Source organism: Artemia franciscana, chromosome 10 (genome assembly GCF_032884065.1).
Source record: "Artemia franciscana chromosome 10, ASM3288406v1, whole genome shotgun sequence".
Classification (NCBI taxonomy): Eukaryota; Metazoa; Arthropoda; class Branchiopoda; order Anostraca; family Artemiidae; genus Artemia; species Artemia franciscana.
In genome coordinates, this window is record NC_088872.1 from 16,651,499 (window position 1) to 16,675,050 (window position 23,552).

The following is a 23,552-nucleotide window of genomic DNA, read 5'->3' on the forward strand; positions in this document are numbered from 1 at the left end:
TCAATATACGTTTTTCAATAGAGTCATGATTAGATAAAATAACTGAAAAATTTTAGGAAAACAATTTTCCATCTTCTATTTACGTAATTTTCTATGCTAAGTGGATAAGTTCTATGAAGTTAATTATAGTGTCACACTTTAAAAGGAGATCTTTCACATAAGAGTTACTCAAAAATCCAGAAAACCATAATCATTATCCAAAATCATCACAATCATCATACGTAAATTATTTAAAAACCAAAACTGTGAAATGTAGATTGAAGCTCTGAACAAGCAAAAAGATTTGCTGGGGAAAGTTCATTGATTTATTCTAAAAATCTATTAATTGCTCATCCAGAAAGTCCGTGATGTTTGAACTATGTTGATTTTTCCATAACATAACATGTTCTTACGTAACGGAAAATTCTATGTAGAGCTCGAATTCTATTGGCACTACCTATGCTATGGACAAAACTTGCTACGTAAAACCGCACTGTTCTTCTCTTAAAACTTTATCTACAGCATCTCTCAGTCTAAAAAGTATCATATTACTAAGTAATTTGCTATCTACAGGGACCATACGAATGCCTCGATAATTATTCATGTTGATGAATAAACAGTTTTATGTCTAAAATTGTTTTCCTGCTTTCCTGTAATTTTTTTATTTCTTCTACTTTTGAAAAACGTGGGTACCTTCCCAGTGTTCAATTTCCTACCACCCATATACATAGCAAATATGCTTGTAAAACACCTTTGATCTCTTCCGCCTTATTTTCTATTTCTTTTTTAAAGGCATGCGTATAATCGAATTTTCCGCTTCTCAAATGGTTTTGGCTTTTGTTTATAACGCTTTAAAGCTTTGATGCTTAGAGCTGGGTAGCATGCTGTTTATTGAATTTTCATTGCCTATATTAAACCATCTACTTGTGACTTATTGGTCGTTGAAACCCTGTAAGGTGATAGATAGACGTGCGTATAATTATAAAAAGAGCGAAAAAAGAAGAAAATACGCACAAAAGATGTATTTCCTAATATCTGTATTTCTAATATCTGTATTTCTAATATCTGTATATCTGTATTTTTATGTAATAACTGTAATGTAAATTCTGCATTTTCAACTAACTATAATTTACTGTGTCTAAACGCCCGAAAGATGCATTGTATTTTTTATTATGTTAAAAACATCACCCTTATTTTATTTATCAAACAGTTCGTTGTAAGGAGCGACTCGACTCAATAGTAACCGAAACTCTAAAAAAACAGAATTTTGATACCAATAGTTCATCAAAAGAATTGCATTTTTATGCTGACTTTAAATATACAAGTTTCATCAAGTTTAATCTTACCGATCAAAAGTTACAAGCCTGAGAAAATTTGTCTCATTTTAGAAAATAGGGGGAAATACCCCCTAAAAGCCATATAATATTAGCGAAAATCACACCATCAGATTCAGCGTATGAGACAACTCTACTTTAGAAGTTTCAAGCTCCTGTCTACAAAAATGTGGGATTTTGTATTTTTTGTTTTTTTTTGGCAGAAGACAGATCACGGATGCATGTTTATTTGTTTGTTTGTTTTTTTTTTCAGGGGTAATCGTATAGACCTATTGGTCCTAGAATGTCGTGAGAGGGCTTATTGTAACGAAAATTAAAAGTTCTAGTGTCCTTTTTGAGTGACCAAAAAAATTGGAGGGCATCATCCCCCTCCCACGCACGTTCTTTCCCCAAAGTCACTGGATCAAAATTTTGAGATAGCCATTCTGTCCAACTTAGTCTGAAAACTAATAAATATGTCTTTGGGGACGACTTTATCCCCCAAATTACCCGGGGGAGGGGTTGCAAGTTACAAACTTTGACCATTGCTTACATATAGTAATGGTTATTATGAAATGTACAGACGTTTTCAGGGGGACTTTTTCGCTTTTGGGTGGGGGTGGGTCGGGGGGGGGGGGTTACGTGGGAGGATCTTTCCATGGAGGAATTTATCATGAGGGAATAGAATTTCCACGAAGGTGGCGCAGGGTTTTCTAGCATTATTAAAAAAAAAAAAACAATGAGAAAATAAATAAATAAATTTTTCAGCTGGAAGTAATGAGCAGCATTAAAACTTAAAACAAACATAAAATATTTACGTATATAAGGGGATTTGTCTCCCCACAATACCTTGCTCTTTGCGCTAAAGTATTTTTAGTAAGTTCAACCATTTATTCTATGGCCTTTGTGATTCAGGGGTCATTCTTAAAGATTTGGAACAAAATTCAAGCTTTAGTGTAAAGAACCAGGTATTAACGAGGGGTGCGAATCCCCTCGTATACGTAATAAAAATACACAAATATAGAAGTTCGCTACGGAAGTTAATTCGTAAGGTACGTATGATTATTACTAACAAAATTGTTCGTAAAAAAAGTAAAGAATCGAGTTGCATTTTTAAGCAACCAAAAATTGGAGGGCAACTAGGCCTCCTCCCCCACCCCTTCTTCATATCAAAATCGTCCGATCAGAAATATGAGAAAGCCATTTAGCAAAAAAAAAATAATATGCGAATTTTGTTTTAATTATTCATGTGCAGTGAGCCAAAATCAAAACATGCATTAATTTAAAAACTTTCAGAAATTAAATTAAAAAAACAAGTTTTTTGAACTGCAAGTAAGGAGCGACATTAAACCTTAAAACGAACAGAAATTATTCCGTATATGAAAGGCATTGTCCCCTCCTCAACGCCTCGCTCTTTATGCTAAAGTTTTTTTTATTGTTTTAAAAAGTAGAGTTTTGACAAAGAGTCAAAATTTAGCGTAAAGAGCGAGGCGTTGGGGAGGGGACAACTCCTTTCATATACGGAATAATTTCTGCTCGATTTAAGTTTTAATGTCGCTCCTTGCTTGCAGTTAAAAAAAAAACTCGTTTTTTATTTAATTGAAAAGAAAAAAAGCCAAGGATGAGCCCAATGATTTCGGTTTCACATATAGAAACCTTTAATAAACAAGTTGTTTTATCTAGTCCTACTTCCCTTTTTCTTTTGTTTCTGTTGATAAATGTTTCTGGATATGAAGCTGGAATATATATTTTTAGGTAATTTTTCACCTTGATTAAAATACGGAATACTTGATTAAAATCTTGATTAAAAGTTTGGCTCATTACCAATATATTTCTATATTTCTACTTCCTGCAACCTAGTTATATATTTTTGCAACTTATTTACACGGTTTTTATAATATTAAAAACATAATTTTGCTTGTTTTGTGGTAAAACAATAAATACAAGCCAAGAAGAAGGCCGATTGCTTCGGTTTCACATCCAAACACATTTGTCAGGCGAAAACAACCTGTCTAGTCTAGTTTCTCTTTACATTTTTTGATTCTGTTGATGAATGTTCTGGATGTGTAGCCGAGACTTTTTTTTTTTTTTTTTTTTTTTTTTTTTTGACGGCATGAATTAAAAATTAAACTCGTTATTTAAGCATTTGTGTATTTTCACTTTTTAGAAAGAAAATGTAGTCTGAGATAGTAAATACATCTTATAGTACCGGTACTAATGAACAAGGTTGGTATTTGTTGAAGACAAGAAACGTGCTAGTCAATCCTCAAAATCATTTGGCGAGCGAAAAAAATGCCTAAAAACGCTAACTACTAATTAATCATTTCTTTTATTCCGTGAAAACGATCAAACTAATTTTTAGTTTTTTAAAAAGTTTAGGATAGAGGATTTCTTTTTTTTCCTTTTTTCTTTTTTTAGTGAAGGAAATAGTATAATCTTTTAAAGTTCAAGCAACGCAAGTCAATTTTTAAAACTTTTAATTCAAGACGGGGAATAGAAAAGCATTTTATTTTGTACAGAGATCACTGGTAGTCATATCAGGAATAGATGATCCGGAAAATAAGTCATGACCCAACAAACTAGTGATAAATTACCCAAAGAGAGGGTTAGGAAGCAGTTCTAGCAAAATTGCAACTTTGGGCGAGTAAAGACTTATTCGCAAAGAGATTTTTGTAATGCTGAAATCTAGCTGGTGTTAGTTTGTGCCAAGCACATTTTACAAAGAACTTTTTGATTGGTTGAAAATTTTTAGAAGCCTTCTGAGTGGCTCAAATTGGCGCTTGCTAAATCTCAGTATTGTATTAGCAAAATCTCGTTCTGAATGAGCCTTAAGCATAACTTTCCCGACGAAAGATTTTTCTAGAAATTCAAGTTTCTTGTTGAAATCGATATTGTCCCTCAAAGAAAAGCAGAAGATTATAAAATTATTTTGTATTTTACTTAAAAACGAAAAATGAAGATCGAAAGAATACTCCACCAAAAACTATAATAAATTCGTTGTTTTAATTGAGGAAAGAAAATGAGGATTTTATAGCATCCAGCAGACGTTCATTTGGTGTCTGGAACTGCCGTATGTGCAGTGGGGCTTCACATCCATCGCTAGAAAACATTTTTAAGGTTTTTCACATATTCTTCTACAATTTCTTTTGATGTTGAAATAATTCAACAGGGTTTTGCTTTTCTGTAAATTTACATGTTTTATAACTTCTACGAAGAGTTTAATTTAAACAGATACATTGTTTGTTTAGTGTACATCCTAGCTAAATTAAGAATTGGTCAACGATCTCCGTTGTGTCGAATTTTTTCATTTGCTTCTACATCTTTACAAAATGTGTTTTATATTTTGATTTTTGACTTTTCAATTGAAGAGCAGAATCTTCGAGACATTTTTGCTGACAGTAAAATTCGAATCTTGCTGGGTCAGTGTTTCTCACCATTTGACAAAAGTTGGTCTACGGCATTTATCGGGTAAACCGACATAAAAATATACTTTTTAGAAAGATTTTTCAAGTTCGCTGAGATATAGAACCATATTTCCGGTCAGTTTTTGGCTGACCTCTTTTGGTAAACTAGCTAAAACAATTTCGTTTGCGAAGTTCTTTAATTATATCATATCTAAGCATGTACGCAGAAAGCCCTATTGAGGCCGGTGCCCCTCCCACCAAAATTTCAAAATTTTTAGAGTATTGCCTGCCAAAAATATTTTCTGCTCCGCCCCCTTGAATAGTTATTTCCCCACTGGAAAACGAATACGTTTCTTATAATAATACCAATGATAACTTCACAAACTAAGCAACCAAAAAATGAAGAAAATGAAGAAATATGAATTTAGACTTACAATTAGAAGGATTCAAAGGGAAAACAATTGGGTAAAATTTTGTAGTTTAAATCACCTCCAAATCATGAAAATCGTTTAAGCTGGCCTAGGACTATTTTCTTTTGTTATTTACTTTTTTGCCAAAAATTAATTAGAAAGATTTATGAAATAACCTCTGGGAATATTCTCGTAATTCACCGCTGAGTAAGGGCGCATCGAGCATTTTGTTCGAAGAGGGGGGTTTACAAGAAAAATTTCATAAAACAGATCACAAATTTGTTTGTATACATTTTTAATTTGGGGGGGGGGGGGGGTAAACCTGGTAACCTTCCCTCCAGAATATGGCCATGCCACTGAGAATACATCGTTGTTGTAAATGGCTTATTTTGTTTTGTTTTAATAGCAGATTTTTAAATTTAGCTTTGTTTTTATGGTTTAATTTCTTTCCAAATGATAGTTTTGTTTGTAATTCTATTGTTTCCATTGAACAAGGTCCTGCATATGAAATTCAAATATCCATTTTGTTCAGTTTTTTGCTATATCCTGTTTGGAATTTAATCACCTCTTTTGTTTCACCTTTTGTTTGTCTCTAAATGTCACTGAAGATATTTCTTTTACGTTTTACAATTAAATTTAACAAAAAATTGCTCCCCCTTTTTTTATTATGGCTAACCAAAATTAGTGCCTAATATTTGGCAACACTGTCTAAATGTCTTTACCTATATAATGAGCAGTTATTGTTGTATGAATTGTCGCTTGTATCCTTGGAGAACATCACTTTTCAGTAATTGGACTCCAATGAAAAGCTATCTGAGGAGGAAATTAATCAATTTACTTTCCAGGGTGACGGCGTTGGAACAGCTGACGCATTTGGAGAAGTAGTAAGTTTATTAAATTTATTCGAGATGATGGTTTTAAGAGTTAAATCCCTTTTCTTTCTTTTTTCGGTTTAATGATAGTTTCAATTACCAACGGAGAATCTGTTGACAAGTGAATAGATTTCGTGGTAAGTTATTTTTTTACAGTTTAGTTGGAATCAATTGAACATTATATAAAGTTTAAATTGATTTAGAGAAATGTATAAAAATTAAACATCTTGTGGTAACAAGTGGAACAGTAAATACAATAGCAATATTTGTAGATAATTATATATATTATTTTTTATTTATAATATTTATACAATTATCAATTAATTCTAAAAATATTTAAATTCATAATTATATAATAGTTATAATTTAAAGTATCTAATGAAATAGTCCTGTGACACAAACGTATATTTTGGAGGGGGGGGGGGAATTGAATTTACCTCAGGACAGTCAGGACAGGACAACTTGCCATGCAAATTAAATAAAACAAATTTGCTACATAGTAAATTTTAAGCGGAAACTTGTAATAAAATTAAATAAAAATGAATAGATAATAATAAAAATAAATAAACATAAAATTATTTTCGACTTTTCAAATATTATTGATTCTTACATAAACACACACCTCTGTCATTATTATTATTTTGAAAATTTCGTTTTTTGAGAGTAAAAACCCAAACCATCCTTTTTACATGCTTTTGATACTTAGATAAGCACGAACTTCGTGGAGAGAGGGGTAGATTCGAAGTCATAAACTCACCAGAGGTGCTTTTTGAGGGATTTGTCCTCATAAAATGCTCCAAAGGCTTTACAAGTACCACCAGAATTTGCTTTTAGTAAACTGGTCCTTGGTAAAACTCAACGAGCATGCGCTTCTTTGATAAAAATCGTAATCACCGTCATCGATTAATGAAGCAATTCATTCCATTTTTGAGTTCTTTTTTTATTTAAAAATGTGTGTAGGTTATATGTAATTAATTTTTTTTCTTGTTTTCATTTTACTCCTCAACCATTACGATTTACTACTAGTCAGTGCTTTTTTATTGCTCTTTTAAAAATCCTTTTCTAATTTTAAAATTCGCTTTTTAAGCTGTTTTTAAAAGTGTTTTAATCATTAGAAATATTTGAGATTATAGTTAACTGTCTAAATCACCTAAGTTATGACTTAAAAACAATGTCTAAAAATTAGTTATCGCAAAAAATACTTTTTTTCAAATCTCAAGAAATTCATAAAAAATATTGAAAAAAGTAGAAATTTCCACTGGGAATGTACTAAGCATTTCAGGAAAGAATAAATGAAATGAAAAACAAAAAGGCACAGACAAAAAAAAAAAAATGCACTATTCTTGACAACTTTAACTTTCAAACACTTTTCAGCATCCAGTTCCAGTTCCAAAATTTTGTGCAAGGGTATATGACTATCAAATTAGTCCATTCATCTCGTTGACTCCACAAAAATACCTTCAGATAAAAATAAAATATCCTCCAATCAGCTAACAATGGGTTCTCCTTGTGAAATTTACTCAAATCCAATGATTTGTCGTGGGAAAAGTGCGGGTACTTGAGCTGCCTGTCCCCAGCAGTTTAAGGCCTATAGGCCGGTTGGTACCTGTACGGCTCTTCCCGCTCGCTCCTGCTCTCTTCTGCACATTTCATAAATATTACTGAGTCAACACTTTTTCCATTGTCTTCTTCATGGTCTATTAAATGGGTCAAAGATTATGAGATTTCACAACTAGCGACGATAGGCATTTGATAGAAGACAAGTCAGTGGAAAATCGATAATTCTGTTGCAGTGGTCAGCAAGTCTACGTGACAGTTCGTCTATTTTTGACAAATCTGAAAAACACCGTACCGTTGTGAAATGTAACTATTACGAGTCCAAATGGGGATACTAAGAAAATACTTGCAGAACCGAAAGAGCAGCGATTAGATTTGCCTTTTATCAGATGCAGAGAAAAATCTCCAAATAGGTGTCAAAAACAACACATGCGGCACAAAAAATGTGTTATATAGCCAACCAAGGGTTCTCTTATCAAACTAGCCCTTTACCCTAGCGAGAAGACCGTAAGATTTTCCTAGTTTTTATTTCAAAGAAACAATTATAAGCTGACTAGTGGATCTAATTGAATTCCAAATGGAAGGCCTAAATACCTAAGTGAACTGGAAGATGAGATTGTGGCGGACCAACTTGGATTGTATCATTGGAGGCGATCTCCAGTCCAAAGACGGGAAACTCTATTTTGGAAGTAGCCAAAAATACACCGATTTCTTTCAGTTCGGAGCAAACAACATCAACATGGTTCTGGCGTGCCCCAAGGTTGTCAGCCAAGAGAAGAATGTTGACTTGTGTCGATATATGGCCAAATTAAGTATGGTGGAATCTGTCGAGTGACTACTCTAACAGAGTTATTAAATATTGCCAGACTAAGAACAGAACCTTGCTTAACACCACGGCGCACACGAATACGATTACTAACAGTACCTTGCAAACGTATTGAGGAGTTCTGATACTACTGCCATAAGCAGGTGCAAACAAATGGATTAACTCCACATCTAAAGAGAGACAGAATATCTTGGGAGTGAAGAATGGAGTCAAAAGCCTTTAAAACATCAATGGCACAAACGCAGAGGCTACTTTTTGCCTTTTTATGCCTTTCAAGAATCGCTAGAAGAGTTGCATGGGCGTTCTGCACGCCAATACCTTCTCGAAAACCAAGTTGGTTGTCACCATGATCGCATTTCATGCTAATTTCATTAAAGATAAGCTTCTCAAGAAGCTTTCCAATCATCGAACATATTGTAATCGGTCTATATGTGTCACAGGATTTCTGGTCTTTATTTTTCTTAAAATGTACGTTACTAGACCTTCACATAGCGCATCAGGAATATGCTGCTGGACGATACAAGCCTAAAATAAAATAGCAAGATATTTAAACAATTTTACTGCCCCGTATATCAGATGTTCGTGTTGCAGGCTGTCTCAACCCGATGCTTTACCTGGTTTAAGACGACGAATATGCGCCTGAATAGATGCTGACGTGATAGTGATATAGTTTTTAGAATGGTCTAACTTTACAAAATGACCCAAAAATATAAATCTAAATGTTGTGCCAAGAGGAGGTGGATCGTCAAAAAATAATGAGGAAAATGATTGTCCCAAGAGCCCAAGTCAATCGGATTGTCCTCAGATGAAGAAGTTAAGGTAAGTTTTAACACATGACGCCACAATAGCTTGGGGTTATATTTAATATCCCGTGAAAGATTGTAGATTTGACGCTGTTTCCATTGCCGCACAGCATTTCTATATGCACGCTTCGTATATTTGACGATTTGAAATAAACTACCTGACCTTGGATAACAACAGTCGGCCCAAATATGAAACCGGAACTTGTTTCGATCTTTAGCACTCTGAAGTTCAACGTCTTCACTTCACCCTTTTTTTGGTGTCCCAACTCGAACTTTGGATAAAGGAAGACCTTGATTGAATAAACTAATTCCACCAAATAAAAATCCAAATCGCGAATGTTCTCGTTTATGGACGAACATAAAAGTTGAAATGGAATCTGGAATTTCGACAACATACAATTTAATGTTCTCTGATATAGAGAGGGATCAAGACGACTCAGCAAGGTTTAAAAAAATACTTAGGCTTTTGCCCATGAAGAGGTAGAGAATAGGTAATTTTAAACTGCAAACTTAAGTGACCGCTTGCTAGGATGTCGCTTGAAACGTCAACCATGGTATCCTGCATCTGTTTGGCGTCTGTTAGAATAAATCCAAATTAGAAGTGAACCCCGGGTTGTGCACATAAGAAAACAGCTTCGATTTTGGTTGCAGAAAAACGCGACTAGGAAGGGAAGAAACTAATATTTGAGTCAGCGGCGCATTCTCATTGTTTAGATCCCTGTTAAAATCACCGCAAATAAACATTGACTTATTTGCTGACCGAACCCTATGAATGGATTTTGAATGCGAAGCACAAGCTGTGGCAAATTTACGATAGAAGGACTCACTTCGGTAGTTCGTTGGCATGTATATACACGTCAAAACAAAAGAACCAAAATCAACTGAGATTTATACATCGGAGGATTCAAAAAGAGGACAAGAAAACTTCTTATTTACTGCAATTGTTAGGCCGCCGGAAGGACGACCAGATGTCAGTTTGGCGGGCCAAAGAAAGAACATGTGGTCACGCGAGAGCTCTAGCTGTGAGATTTATAAGCACTTAGAAGGTGTTCAGTGAAGCGCACAATTTCGTAACTACTGAAAAGCCTTTCGAGAGTTAGAAGTTTGTCAATAGCACCATAAACATTTTAATAAAATAATGACACGGTTGAGTTAGAAATTCTCATCACTCAAAGATTAAACACGGGCAGACTAATTAAATCTTCCTGAGGCCCTTTGAATGGGGGGGTGCTTCTTAAGCTCCAGACACACGAAGATATTGTTACGATGATTCCCTCGACAATTAGCGCACTTAACAATCTGATATTATATGCATATATATATATATATATATATATATATATATATATATATATATATATATATATATATATATATATATATATATATATATATATAGCCCATTTTTGGATTAAAGTATTCAAAGCTATTCTAGATTGACCGAACAGAAAAATAAAAAGTACAATCCAGAGATGAAAAAAGTTCATAAAAAGTATTGACAAAAGCATGAGTTTCATGGGAGGGGTGAAGGATAGGGCTCTGAGCGAAGTGGAGTAGGGGAGGAGTGTTTGCAACTAGTGTTCTTCTTAAAAAAAAGTTTTGCCTTAATTTTATTCTCATTTCATTTCGTAATCTCCTTACTTACATTTTCATGTTAACTTAACTATGTTGGATAATTATAGACCAAAAAATTGGATTTACATTAACGTTATATTGAAAGTTTTCTTTTCTCAGTGAAACATAAAAATTTATTTCTTTATGTCGTGCATTCTTTTTCAATTGTACGGTTAACTATTTTTTCTTCTTAGGTGATGGGCCCTCCTGGGCCTCCAGGCCCCCCTGGCTTACCTGGACCACAAGGACCTCCTGGCATCAAAGGAGATAGGGGATCCGATGGAACTAAAGGAGAGCCAGTAAGTCCTACTTAAAACTTCGTGTGAGAACACTTCATCGACAGTTTCTGGAATGAAAACCACTCTGACTTGAATCAATAGTGATCTTGAAATTCAAAGGAATCGCTAAATTGACAAAACCAAAATATTAAATCAGTTACTGTTACATTTCAGTGATTTTAATTTGAAGTTGAGAGTATTTTTTTACGCAGTTCTAATAATATATTCATTTATATTAGTAACCTCATATTCACGTAATATATTATTCGTTAGTACAGTAATATTAGTGTTAATATTATAACTAAAATAATCTCAAGTTCTAATTAACACGTTAAATTAATTTTTATATTAGCCTTTAACTTAATTAATATTTAATAATTACTTGATTTTATGAAAACAAATTTATGATAATGAAATTAACACGAATTATATATGTTAATTCTTGATGTTATTAATAATGTTTATACTTATTCAGAACATCTACATTTATAATATATTCATAACATTGTAGTAGTACCAACTAGCACTTTGCTGCAGAACTAATTCGCCTGAGGACACCATAGCTACGCACACTCACTCTCCACCCCAATCTAATCAAAGCTTCCCTCTTCACACCTCCCTTGAAGTTCTAATTTCTTTTAGATACTTCCTTATGATCTTTTCCAACCCAATCTGGCATGATCAGTGTTTTGTTTAGCTATAAATAGATGGCCACAAAGTATATTCTTTGGCAATCAGTGATTCCCGTTTTGTAAATTCAATAAAAAAAACTAGTTTTTTTAACTGAAAGTTCAAACTTAAAACGAACAGAAATTACTACGTGTAAGAAAGGGGCTGTTCCCTTCTCAACACACCGCTCTTTACGCTAAAATTTGACTCTTTCTCTCAATTCTACTTTATTAAACAGTAAAAAACTTTTCATTGATTTTAAATGACTTTAATGACTTTTAGTGACATTTAATGACTTTTAAATGACTCTAAATGACTTTAAAAAAAATAAACTTTTCATTGATTTCAATGAGTTTTCATTGAATTTAAAATAAACTACTCGGAAGAAGTGCTGTCTCGAAATCAAAGAGAAAAAATTTGCTTTAAAGAAAATAGTTTGAGACTTGCTGCTCCAGCTTCGTGGTAATTTTATTTGTTCTAACTCGAATGCAAATTTTAAAAGTCAAGTTCCACTTTGTATGGTAATATACAGCTTAATAAACTTTACTTCAGACTTTCCATCTCTATGAAAATCTGATTAAACTTTTGAAAGCTTTTTTGGCTTCCTCAAAACGTCTTAGTAATCTTATCTTGTTACTTTTCCTTTTTAGGGCCTGAAAGGTGACAAAGGAGAATCTGGACCAATAGGCTTGCCGGTGAGTAAAATCTTTTCTCTAACAACTTTATAAATATTATTTCCAAATGGAGTTCTCCTTGGAGATCTCCTTGTAGTGATGAAAAATGACAGTAATAAATTCCAAAAGAAAAAGTCCGCTTATCGTCCCAGGATAATACTAAAGAATTTGAGGGAGACAGTGTGTAATGATGTGGCTTATCTTAACGACTTCTTTTTTCGTTTCAGGGTCCAATGGGGCTTCGTGGAGAGTCTGGAAGGACAGGAGATACAGGGAGACCGGGACCTGTGGTAAGACAGACAAGCTATGTAGGTGGTGGCTCCTAACCTGCTTTGTTGTTTTAGTCGTGTATTAACATGTGTACTGTATTTTGTATTTGTCTGTTCTTGAGTTCTGATTGTTTATTTTTATTTGCTTTCAGGGGCCAGCTGGAAATGATGGAGCTAAGGTACGGGGCTTTTTTGCTTTTTACATATTTCATTAGTTAGTTTTCTTCTTTGGCTTTCTTTTCACTTTTCCAGTAATTTATTATCTTCAGGAATGAAAGGAAAAATGTTTGGATTGAAAGGAAATTGAGTTGAATTGAATTTATTTTAAACCCGTTATAATACACATGAAAAACGGAGTATAATGTGAATAAAAGAAAAGAGGAAAAAGAAAATGACCTAAAAAAACTAGACAACACTTTATCTTACTTAAAAACAATTAAAACATACAAAAGCAAAAGCAAAACATTCATTGTATCAAAATAGCGCTCCATGGGTGCCGATCAATTCTACTATTATAAGCTTCTGTGCTTTTTCTGATAGAAGCATTCGGGTCTATGATGCCGTATCTTTTAATGACCCAGGAGCTGCTTGACCATAGTGGAAGGGCAAGCAGGTATTTGGCATACGGGAAATAGATTCGCCGAAGCTCCTTCGTCTCAGTTATCGTAAACGTACGCCAAAAAGGTGTAAGGTATAGGAAATTCCGGAGTGCAGAAGCATTTTAAAGTTTAGCTAGCAGTTTCTGATTGAGTCGAAGTTTGTTTGCTACCAAGCTTCCATCTGCAGTTGCTGGGCGTTGCTGGGCGTTGCTGGGCTGAACTGCGCTGGGCGTTCAGGATACAGTTATTGAAGGCAGCTGGAGAAGTAAGGGCACCGTGTCTCACGCCTCAACGGACTGGAATAACGAAACGTGTTATGGTCCCATCGGGTAGCCTGATTACAACAGCAAGATGGTGATACATATCATACATATGTATGATATGTTCTATTCGTGTAGGCACGAATAGCAGACGTGTCAACTCCACGTTTACATAGCTCAAGGAGAATTTGCGTGTGAATTAGAGAGTTGAAAGAACGGTTTACATCATGACTCCCTAGGACGAGCGAATCACCAGACTTATCAACATCTATAAGTATTGACGATAGTGCAGTAAGCGCGTGGGCACACCCCAGGCCTTTCTGGAAGCCAAACTGATATGACAGCAAGTAGCATTTATCTGTAAGTTCTGGCATTACAAGTGTTTCAAAAATCTTGCAGAAAGTAGTAGCAACTGCAATAGGCCGATATGAAGAACACTCATTCAGTTTTTATTCTTTTTTGGAACAGGAGTAAGACGACCAGAAGAGAACGAGGTCGGAACTATTCCAGTTGTGAACACCATTTGGAACATGAGCTCAATGTGACAAAATAGTAGGGGGACTTCCAAGAAGAACGTGTTTAGCACAAATATTATCTGTACCCCCCGAAAAAGGTTTCTTAATTTTTTGCGCGGAATTCCTAATATCAGATACTGAAACAATAAACGTGGGTGCAGCCTTTTTTGACAGTATCCGATTAAGATCACATTTAAGGGGATATTCTGCTTTAAAACCAGGTTCTGAAAACTCCTTAAAAAATTACTGTTGCCAAGCCTAAGCAGAGATATGAGCTGACGGAGCGTTTGTTTCACTCTGGTTGCGGGTCAGGCTTTTCCACAGAAGTGTCGGATTACTCATGATCTCTTCTGAAAAATCAGAACGAACAGCGGCTCTAAGCTTTTGCTGTTCTTTGGGAAAATGCTGCTTTGTGGAAATCCATATTCGGTTTACTATGCCGTTCTTGGGTCTCCCGCATTCTATCCACATGTCTAGCCAAAGTTTGGCCTTCTGGCAGGCTTCAACAAGGGTTTCGGTTCCCGGACCAGCCCTTAACTCGTGACCCAACACGGACTCTGGATCGAGGGACAAATTGTGATTCCGCTTGTTGTAGCGCATGCGAAATAAGTGACGAGTACATATTTAGTTTTAGACAAATTTCAGACGTGGGAATAAGTACTGATGTTTGGAGCAAGTCAAAAGGTATTTTTATCTTTGAAATTAGATTATCAAGACAATACTGATACTAAGCCAAATCGGCCTTACTCCATTCAATGATAGTTCTCCATTTTAAAGGTCGATTTGCGCGCATTCGATAAAATGGTGCACTGATTCGGACCGATAGCGGTAAATGGTCAGAAACAAAAAATTCACCGAGCACATCTACTGCCAATGTGATACTAAAAATACTACTACATACAAGGACATGGTCAAGGTTAGACACTGATCTGGTAGGGTGAATGTACGTGAAGTCTCCCGATTTTGGTACAAGAGCACTTTCATTTGGAATCAGACTAAGCAGAAGAGCTGAGCGCGAGCCTTCATTTTTGGATATATCACGATTAAAGTCACCCAATAAAATTCAATGGAGACGAGAAACACTAATTTTATTCATGCATTTCCCCGGTTCTTTGCAGGCTAGAGCAAACTTCATTTCGGAGCAATCGTCTCTGCAGTCGGTGGGCAGGTACACATTTATTATAACAGTCTCACCAACTCTAAATCCTAAGAAATGGTCGGAACTAGCTAACAATTCGGAGCTGATATGCCCACTTATTAGCGTAGCAAGTCCACCTGAAGGGCGCCCTCATTTCTTAGGTTTTTTCTCTGATACAAAATGGACCATGTGTGAGGGTAAGCCATCGAATATATTTCTACTGTCGTTAGACAGAAAGTGTTCTTGGAGACAAATAGTTTCTTCAGTGAGGCAGAGCTATTCAAGCACGGTAATTTTGGTACTAAGACTACCATATTCCAGGAGACGAAACGCTTGTCAATATGAAATTCATTCTTTTTTTTTTCTTTTTTTCTTGTGAAATGTGTTGAGGAATAAAGAAAAAAGCTGTATTAGAACAGCTTTTCAACATGAACCCAAAGAAATCCAGGGAAAAATACAAGAAGACTCTCCAACAACAATTACGGAATTTCTCTGCTAAAACTATAGCCATCGAGCCGGCCCCTCCCTTCAAATGCACTTTTAACTTTATTTCTTAAAGCCTAAATCCGATTAAAAAAAAAAAAAAAAAAAAAAAATCAGAAGTGACGAGACCCGCAGCCTTTCAAATAAATTTCTGCTCGCTTTGGCCAATCTCCAGTAAATGATCCATAAAAGCGCTCCGCTTCCACTGAACACTTTCTATAAGACGTTCTGCAATTTTATTTTAAAACCATATAAACACCTTCCAAAACAAGTTATGCGAATAAGGTCATAGTAAAATGTGTTACAATTGAGCTTCTTCCAATTATTTGTGACAAAACTATTTAAGCCACCTTCTTCCAAATTTGGCTTGGTTCAGACCTGATGCTACAGAAGAATAAACTTCTCATTCTACTTTCCCCTCATTTGAGACACACTCAGAAGATGATAACGATGTTATTTAAGCATGACAAAGGATTACAGAGTAATCCCAGTTTATTTGAGAATACAGTTACTCGTTCTCCCCAATTTTCCGCGGTTTAAGGTGATTTCCTAGACTATAATCCCTTGTTTTCTAAGTCCCAACTTGGCTTTTAGAGAATTATTTTAAGCCCCCTTTAGTACGTGATTACTTCGCCAGCTCGTCTTTGAAGCTCCGCATTCGATCTTTTGAAATGTTGGAAGAACTTGATTCTTTTTGGGGAAGAAGCTTGATGTGAATAATGAACAGTTTATTATGCATAGTTTTGAAAGAAGGGATCTATTTAAAATCCATGAATTTTTGTAGATTTGAGAATTCCACGAGCGAAAAAGTTTATTATTTGGGGGAAGGGGTAAATTTGTGGATTCAAAAGAATTAGGTACTAAGAAAACATAAGATCGTAAAAAACAGGGTATTTTGGTAGAAGGACACGGATGTATACTATCGATGTATGCGCCTGTTTTTATAGGTCAGTGAACCGAATTCAATCTTTGCTACAAGCAATTCTGAATCCAAAACTTCTTCTCAACAGTCATTTTTTTAAATTATTTTCCATAATACCAATTCGCAAAAATAAAATTTCAGAGTTTAAGGCCAAAGCCAATGAATAGGGTAAGAGAAATACTTCTGGTGATAATTGACATTATTCAATTATCAATTATTATTGAATTATTATTCAATGATATCATAATAGTTTTTTTAAATTTCCGAGTTCATATCCAAAAGATTTTTATTCTTGCTGTCGTAAGTTTTAGCACTGAATTTTCCTTTGCCACTCAAAATTGAAGTGAATATTTGCTTTCCCGCGGATGTCTGCACAAAATTTAATGGAGCTCTCTGACTGATAGTATAATTTGAATCTTAATCTCCTTGCATGTGGGGATGACGAGATTTCCTTGACTTGATTTTTTTTATGAATTGCTTAATCCTATGAAGGCTTATTTTATTCTCGAAAGAAAAAAAATGGAAAAATTCTAATTGAAAAAAGACGGAACAAATTCTGGACATAGTCTGCAGTAGTTTCCATAAAACGGCGGAGCAATACGGAATACAGGTGGAATTTATAACGTAGGAATAAAAGTAAACAGAAGGTATTTGGCGCTGGCTTTTGTAATTCCTAACCTTTTTTTCTAAATAAGTTTGAAGGCAGTGTTCGTTTTTCTTTTTCTTGTGATCTTTTTTCTTTTTCTCCCTTTTTTTCACTTTTAATTTCACTTTCTTATTGGAAAGAATGTATTTGTTGTATTCGTTGCCTGCACACTTTGATCGTTTAAAGATAAGAATTCTCGTAAAAAAGTACGAGAGTAATTTTCTTGCTGGTTATGAATATGATTATTACGTCAGAATTCTAAGTGAATTTCCAGAAACACTTGTATGTAATCGTTACCACAAAAAAAAATCAGCGGTGTTCAAATCATCCAAATCCCAAATCAAATCATCCCAAATGAGGCGTGGACGCACCACCCATAGTATACTCCATTCTGTGTTGGAACTTTTTTATTTATTTTCTTCAAAACCATTCGAAACTGTATTTTTTTTTTCATCTTGATGATTCTCAACAGTTGATATTATAAAAATAAATAAATTTATAAAATATATATAAATAAAAATTTATCTTGAAAATGCTCTGTTAGGATGTGTTCCGAAGACCCACTAGAATAATTGAAAAGCAGGGAACTAATACACTATTTTTTGTTTTCACTTCCGCCTCCTCCCTTGAAAAATCTCCTAAGATACCTATGACAGCAGTAGGCTATATCATTTCATGAATAATAAATATGGCAATTAAAAAGAAAAGCGATCCTTATCATGCTTTCACACTACGCTGTAGGACCTTTCAAGCTAGTTTACGTTACGCTATGTAATCTTACTGATCAAACTTTTTTTCCCGTAATCTAGGTAGTGCCAAGCAGACTCGAGGACTAAATATTTACATTGCGGAAGTTTATGTTACGTTTTGAAAAAGTTAACAAAGTAGCAATAAAATTGAATTTCTTGATCAGCAATTAATAAATGTTAAAAATAAGTTAATAGACTTTTCTTAGAAAGCCTTTCACACTTGATCAGCTGACAATGATTGTCATGAGTTTAGACAATGATGATAAAGGTTTTGCGAATTTTTGCGTTAGCTTAGTGGACAGTGACTTATTTAAGTGTGAAAGGCTATACTTAATGTAATACACCTCAACCACCTTGTATAGAAAATTACGTACGTAGTGTGATAGCTGATTCATTTCGTTGTGTTCATTCTTCAATTATTTTATAGGGAGTAAGAGGAGATCCTGGTCGGAAAGGTGAAAGGGGAGATCCTGGTCCGTCAGTGAGTATTTTTTGTTTTATTGTATTTTGTAAAAGTCACCATTTTTTACAAAGATTCGTAAAATCACCAGTTTACAAAGAGCAACCATTTTTCAGCATTTTACAAAGGTGTAAAATCCCCATTTTACAAAGAGCAACTTTATTTTGTCAAAATCTGAAAACTTGACACAAAAGAACTAGTCCATAGCCAACATCCATAAGAAAAATACGCGCCAATAAAAGAATGATACACAACCACTGGAATCTTTGGTAGAAGCCCATTCCTTTGCCTTCTTAGAAGACCCAAACCTCTCACCATATTTACTGATGCAGAATTACAATGTAGTTTCTGACTCAAATCAAAATCAAGCTAAAATCTTAAATATTTAACCCTTAAAATTTAGTTTAAAAATACTCCATTCAGACAAATTTTGTTTTCTAAAACACATGGAATACCAACTCTACTAATAGTCGCAAAGTTTGTCTCAAATAGACAAGAAGCATTAACAGATAGATGTCTAAACCTCTAAAAACTTATTTCATTTTGTTAGCCTATTTGGACCAAATTAACATGTTTCGGATCTAATTTAGTCGAGAAAATACGTAACTTTAAACTTCACGTGTACCTCACAGCTGCTTTTTGGTTTACTGTACTTGCACATTAAAATATTAGGGGCGGGAGGGTTTTTAATTGGAAGATGTTTTCAAAAGGCTGTGATATGAGAGAGTACACTTTTATGCCCTATTGTTTTAATTTCTCCTGCGGGTCCTAAGGCCAATGTCAGGTGTATCCCCTCCATGTGCAGGTATTCCTGCAGGTCTTTCCTTAAAATAAAAACTGTCTATGCCAACTCAACCAAATGAGTAGAAAAAATTTGCATTACGTGTAGAGTGCAACTTGATCTCGTCAAAAAGGTTTTAAATGGTCAATTTGTTTTTAGAGCTATCTAATTCCATGCGACTTCTGAACATTTATAGCATTTGTCGGTTTGTCAAAGTACCCTTAAGTTTATTGATACCAGTATCAATACATGGGAAAATTACGGCTGCTCAGTAAAGACTCTTGTCGTCTGTTTTCGAACATGGTGAATCCGGCTGAAGGATATAACTTTGAATTAGACTCTTACATCAGCCATGAAATATCTTTGCTAAGCGATTTGTTTTTTTTTTTATTTAATTACACAGTGGTGATGTGTCACGTAGACAGGAATTCATTTTCGAGGGGGGGGGAGGAATAATAAAAATCACTATTACTTGAGAATCTTAATAAGAAGGGCGTATAAAAAATAGAATTGGCTGGGGTGGGCTCCGACCCCCTTCCCCCATCTGCGTGTGCCTTTGAGCGGTGTGTTAAGAGATGGAGTGACTCGGATCCCAAAATCATAGTTTAGAATCCTACAGGAGAGGGTCGTGGAGTATTCAATCTGAAAAGTCACAAATATATCAAATGTGAAAACTGTATAATGTTAAGAAAAATACTACACTCCTGAATTTTTTTTTCAAAGCTTTGTCCTCTCTCTTTTTTTTTAGCTCTACACTCCCCTCAATAATTTTCAGTCCGTGGAATTATGAAACCAAAATCAAACGAAAAATGTTTCTTTCCCATGGATGGCTTCTGTTTCCAAACTTATCATTCACAAATCCCCTTGCAGAATGAAAACGGGTTGAAGCAAAGAAAAAAAAGAAGAATAATAAATAATAAAAGTTAAATTGAGTGCGTATGTAGTCACTGAAGGAGGATACATATCGAACAGTTTGGAGAAAAGAGAGAGAGAGAGAGAGTGATTATTGTTTTTGTGATTACTATCAAAATCATATTAAAAGTATTGAGACCAAAAACAAAGGAATCGAACACTAGTGTTTTTTGTTGTTTTTTTTTTATTACTTGTTGAATGTAGGTTCTATAGGCAGCTGAGTTCAGGGCCAATTTTTGCTACCATTTCACTTTTATTAATTTATTCCTGACTAATAAAACAGTTTAAGTTATTATTATATTTCTTTTCAGGGTGAAAAAGGAGAAAAAGGATCAAAAGGTGATTCGGTAAGCACAATTTCGTTTCTAAGCAAGCACATGTTTAATGATGAAACATGTGAGTATTTAACTATAATTTTGAACACTAGAATAAGTTGTGTACTAAAACACTAAATACGTTAAAATAAATTTTAAAATATTTTTGCAATATTAAATATACATTTAAATACTCTTTTTGCACATTAACAGCTATATCATATCCAGGTACTTTATTATTGAAATTTATTTTGACCTTCAGGTGAGATGAATTTGTGTCTGATAAGATAATAATATGTTTACGGCTCACAGGGGTTGCCTAGAGTAATCCTGGATGAAAGTACTGACAACCTGAACGGTTGTGGGGGGTTACCGTTAAGTGTCATGAGTGGTTTGACATAAGAAGAAATCAATTTACTAAAAAAAAAGGCCCTGCTGTCGCTCAATGTTTCTACTAAAGCACATCCTAAATATCTGCAAAAAGTTTTAAGGAGTTGCCACCTCTCCACTAAATATTTCAGCTCGTTTCGAGAATTAAAAAGATAAATTGGGAGTCTCTACACCAGAAATTGTCAACCTGGTCCCTGCCGCCAAGTGCTAGAATGATTCAAGCTTTCACAGGGTTAGTAGGGGTTTTGCCCGATGCTGAAGCTATTTTCCTTTACTTTTCCTCAGTTCGCATCATGTCCTTGTATTAAAATTCTGGTACCAACACATTTGAAAATTGTGCCTCGCTGACTGCCTCTGTTTATGAAAAGATTGAGGAAAAGATTGTTTTTTATAGGGCCGGCAGCTCCTATTCTACACTATTAAAGTTTAACATATTTTGATTTAAACTTGTTGTTTTAAATTTGATTCTATCTGATTTTTGCCTAATAACAATTTTTTGGGGTAAATTGAAAGGAGTTGTCATCTCTCTATTGCAGTCTTTAAATTCAACCCAAGGACACTTCTTTGTTTTTCCACTTAACGACTTACCACCAGTGTTCTCGCCCAGCCAATGACATCGTTTGAATGTTTGACTCCTCCTTTGTAATCGTCTTAGTGAGCCCTCTGTCTACCCCTTAGCAGCTTTCTCCTTACCAACTTTAATAAATAATAAAAGCAATACATTTTTACTATTAAAATTAACCGAAATAATAGTTATCTTTCCTGAATCAACTTTAAATTAAAATTCTTTCTCTCTAGACAGTGTTTTTTTCACGTTTTTAAACTTCCGGTTAGTATGGGCCGTTAATTGCATGGTTGCAGCTGTCGCTGCAACTGTGATGAGAAAAGAGGAAGATGGACTAATTAGAGAAGCTATTCTACTTTTTTTACATTCTAATTCAGGGTAATAACCTAATAGGATTAATTCCCGACGGATATTGCAGGAGGAACAGTGTATTTTGATTTTTATCACGACGTGAAAATGATTGAAAGAGAATCAAAATTTTTTCAATGATTTTCTATCTAGCTGAAAATTTTACATTTGAGGGAATGATTAAACTCCGCTTGTCTCTATTCTGACCAAATAAAGTCTTAAGCAACCTTTCAGAATATCTCCTACCAATAATATCTAATAATACTAAACTTATTAGGTAGCACACAAGCCGGGAACCTCAGCGCCCAGTCAAGCTTTAGCTCAGGGTACCCCGGCCAATTGCCCAATTTACAAGAACCTTGATTTGCTACTGGAATTGAGCTCGTGGGATTATAATCCACCACTGAAACATTACACGAATACAATTTTCTAATATAATTTATAATATCGTATAATTTATACGAATAATTCTTGTCTGTTTTATAATTTGTGCATATAATTTTATATAATATAATTCCTAATATAATTTATAATATAGCGTAGTATAATTTTGAATATAATTTGTTTCATATTGTTCTAAGAAACTAAATAGAACTGTTTAGTAAATAAGTAAAATGAGCAAAGTAAAAGAGCAACTGAGTAAAGCTTTTTTCAACAAGGTTGTCAATAAGCTAATAAATTGGCTTATGATTTATAGTTTATTGCAAATAAAGCTTCTTGTGGATCTTGAGCAATATTGAAGATTTACAATAAAAGTTTTCCTGTTTATTGAATCTGAAAAGAGTTTGACCACTTTTTAAGATTTAGATATAAATTCGTTTAAAAAAAAAGCTCCATCCAATATATGCTAATCCATGTTTAGCTCATGCCACCTTCAAAAGGTAAAATTCAAATAAAAAGAAAAAAGTTATCCTTCTACAAAAAATTATTTGAATATGGTCCTGATTAAAAGTCAAAATCGGAATCAAAGCATTCGATGAAGAGAAACCTTGAACCTTTTCAAAATAACAGTTAACAAAGAATGAAACGAAGTGGAACTTTTCTTTTACGTTCTTATTGAGGTGCTTGGCATGTTTATTGCCTTGTTTTCTCAGTAGTATGAACTAAGGCTTTTATTGCAGCGAAAAAAGATCTTTTTGAATTGAAAAAGAATGAGCTATTATCTAAAAAATAATTATGATCCAATTCAAAAAGAGCGAATGTGAAACTATAAGTATTGGCAAAGATGAAACTTTCAAAAATATTTATCGTTTTTCAGGCCAGAAAATCCTAGGGTGTCAATTAAAACAAAAATGTGGAGCCATTTTCACGAAAAGTTTATAGATAAATGTACATATATATATATATATATATATATATATATATATATATATATATATATATATTTTGATACTTCGGAAATGACGAAGTTGTTAAGCTTTTGGCAAAACTTTTCTCTAAAAGGGCAGTAACCCTTTATAAAGTAACCACATTTAAAAATATAATCGGCTGAAATCAAAACAGTGAAAATGCATGTTTTTCGGACTATAAAAAGTTTCAAGTAATAAAATAGAACAGTAAAACTTTCTCAACAAACCTAAAGTGCTATTCTTATTTCTACATGTGCTATTAATCCCAATAATCCATTCCAGTCATTCTAGTGCGTTTAGACACACGTTTAGTATGCTATAAGGTATACGATAATACAATACATGTTAATGAGCTGCTAGAGACTCCACAGAAAATGTTCTAGTTGGGATGTCTAAGGAATCATTTAGCAAAATTTCTACTATGCATCGGAAAAAATCATTAACTAATTATAC

The 23,552-nt window shown here is 34.2% G+C and overlaps 1 protein-coding gene across 16 annotated transcripts in view; it reads left to right on the plus strand.

The window, feature by feature from the left end:
* LOC136031843 (collagen alpha chain CG42342-like) overlaps positions 1–23,552 on the plus strand; it is a 199,011-nt gene that overhangs the window by 166,704 nt on the left and 8,755 nt on the right. For 14 of the 16 annotated variants that reach the window (XM_065711681.1, XM_065711687.1, XM_065711689.1 and 11 more), the window contains 7 exons: positions 5,952–5,990; positions 10,973–11,077; positions 12,376–12,420; positions 12,627–12,707; positions 12,821–12,847; positions 18,408–18,461; positions 20,445–20,480. In XM_065711681.1, the coding sequence (XP_065567753.1) occupies positions 5,952–5,990; positions 10,973–11,077; positions 12,376–12,420; positions 12,627–12,707; positions 12,821–12,847; positions 18,408–18,461; positions 20,445–20,480 (387 nt within the window). The remainder of the gene's footprint in view (positions 1–5,951; positions 5,991–10,972; positions 11,078–12,375; positions 12,421–12,626; positions 12,708–12,820; positions 12,848–18,407; positions 18,462–20,444; positions 20,481–23,552) is intronic. The other 2 variants (XM_065711682.1, XM_065711686.1) reach the window with 2 other exon arrangements.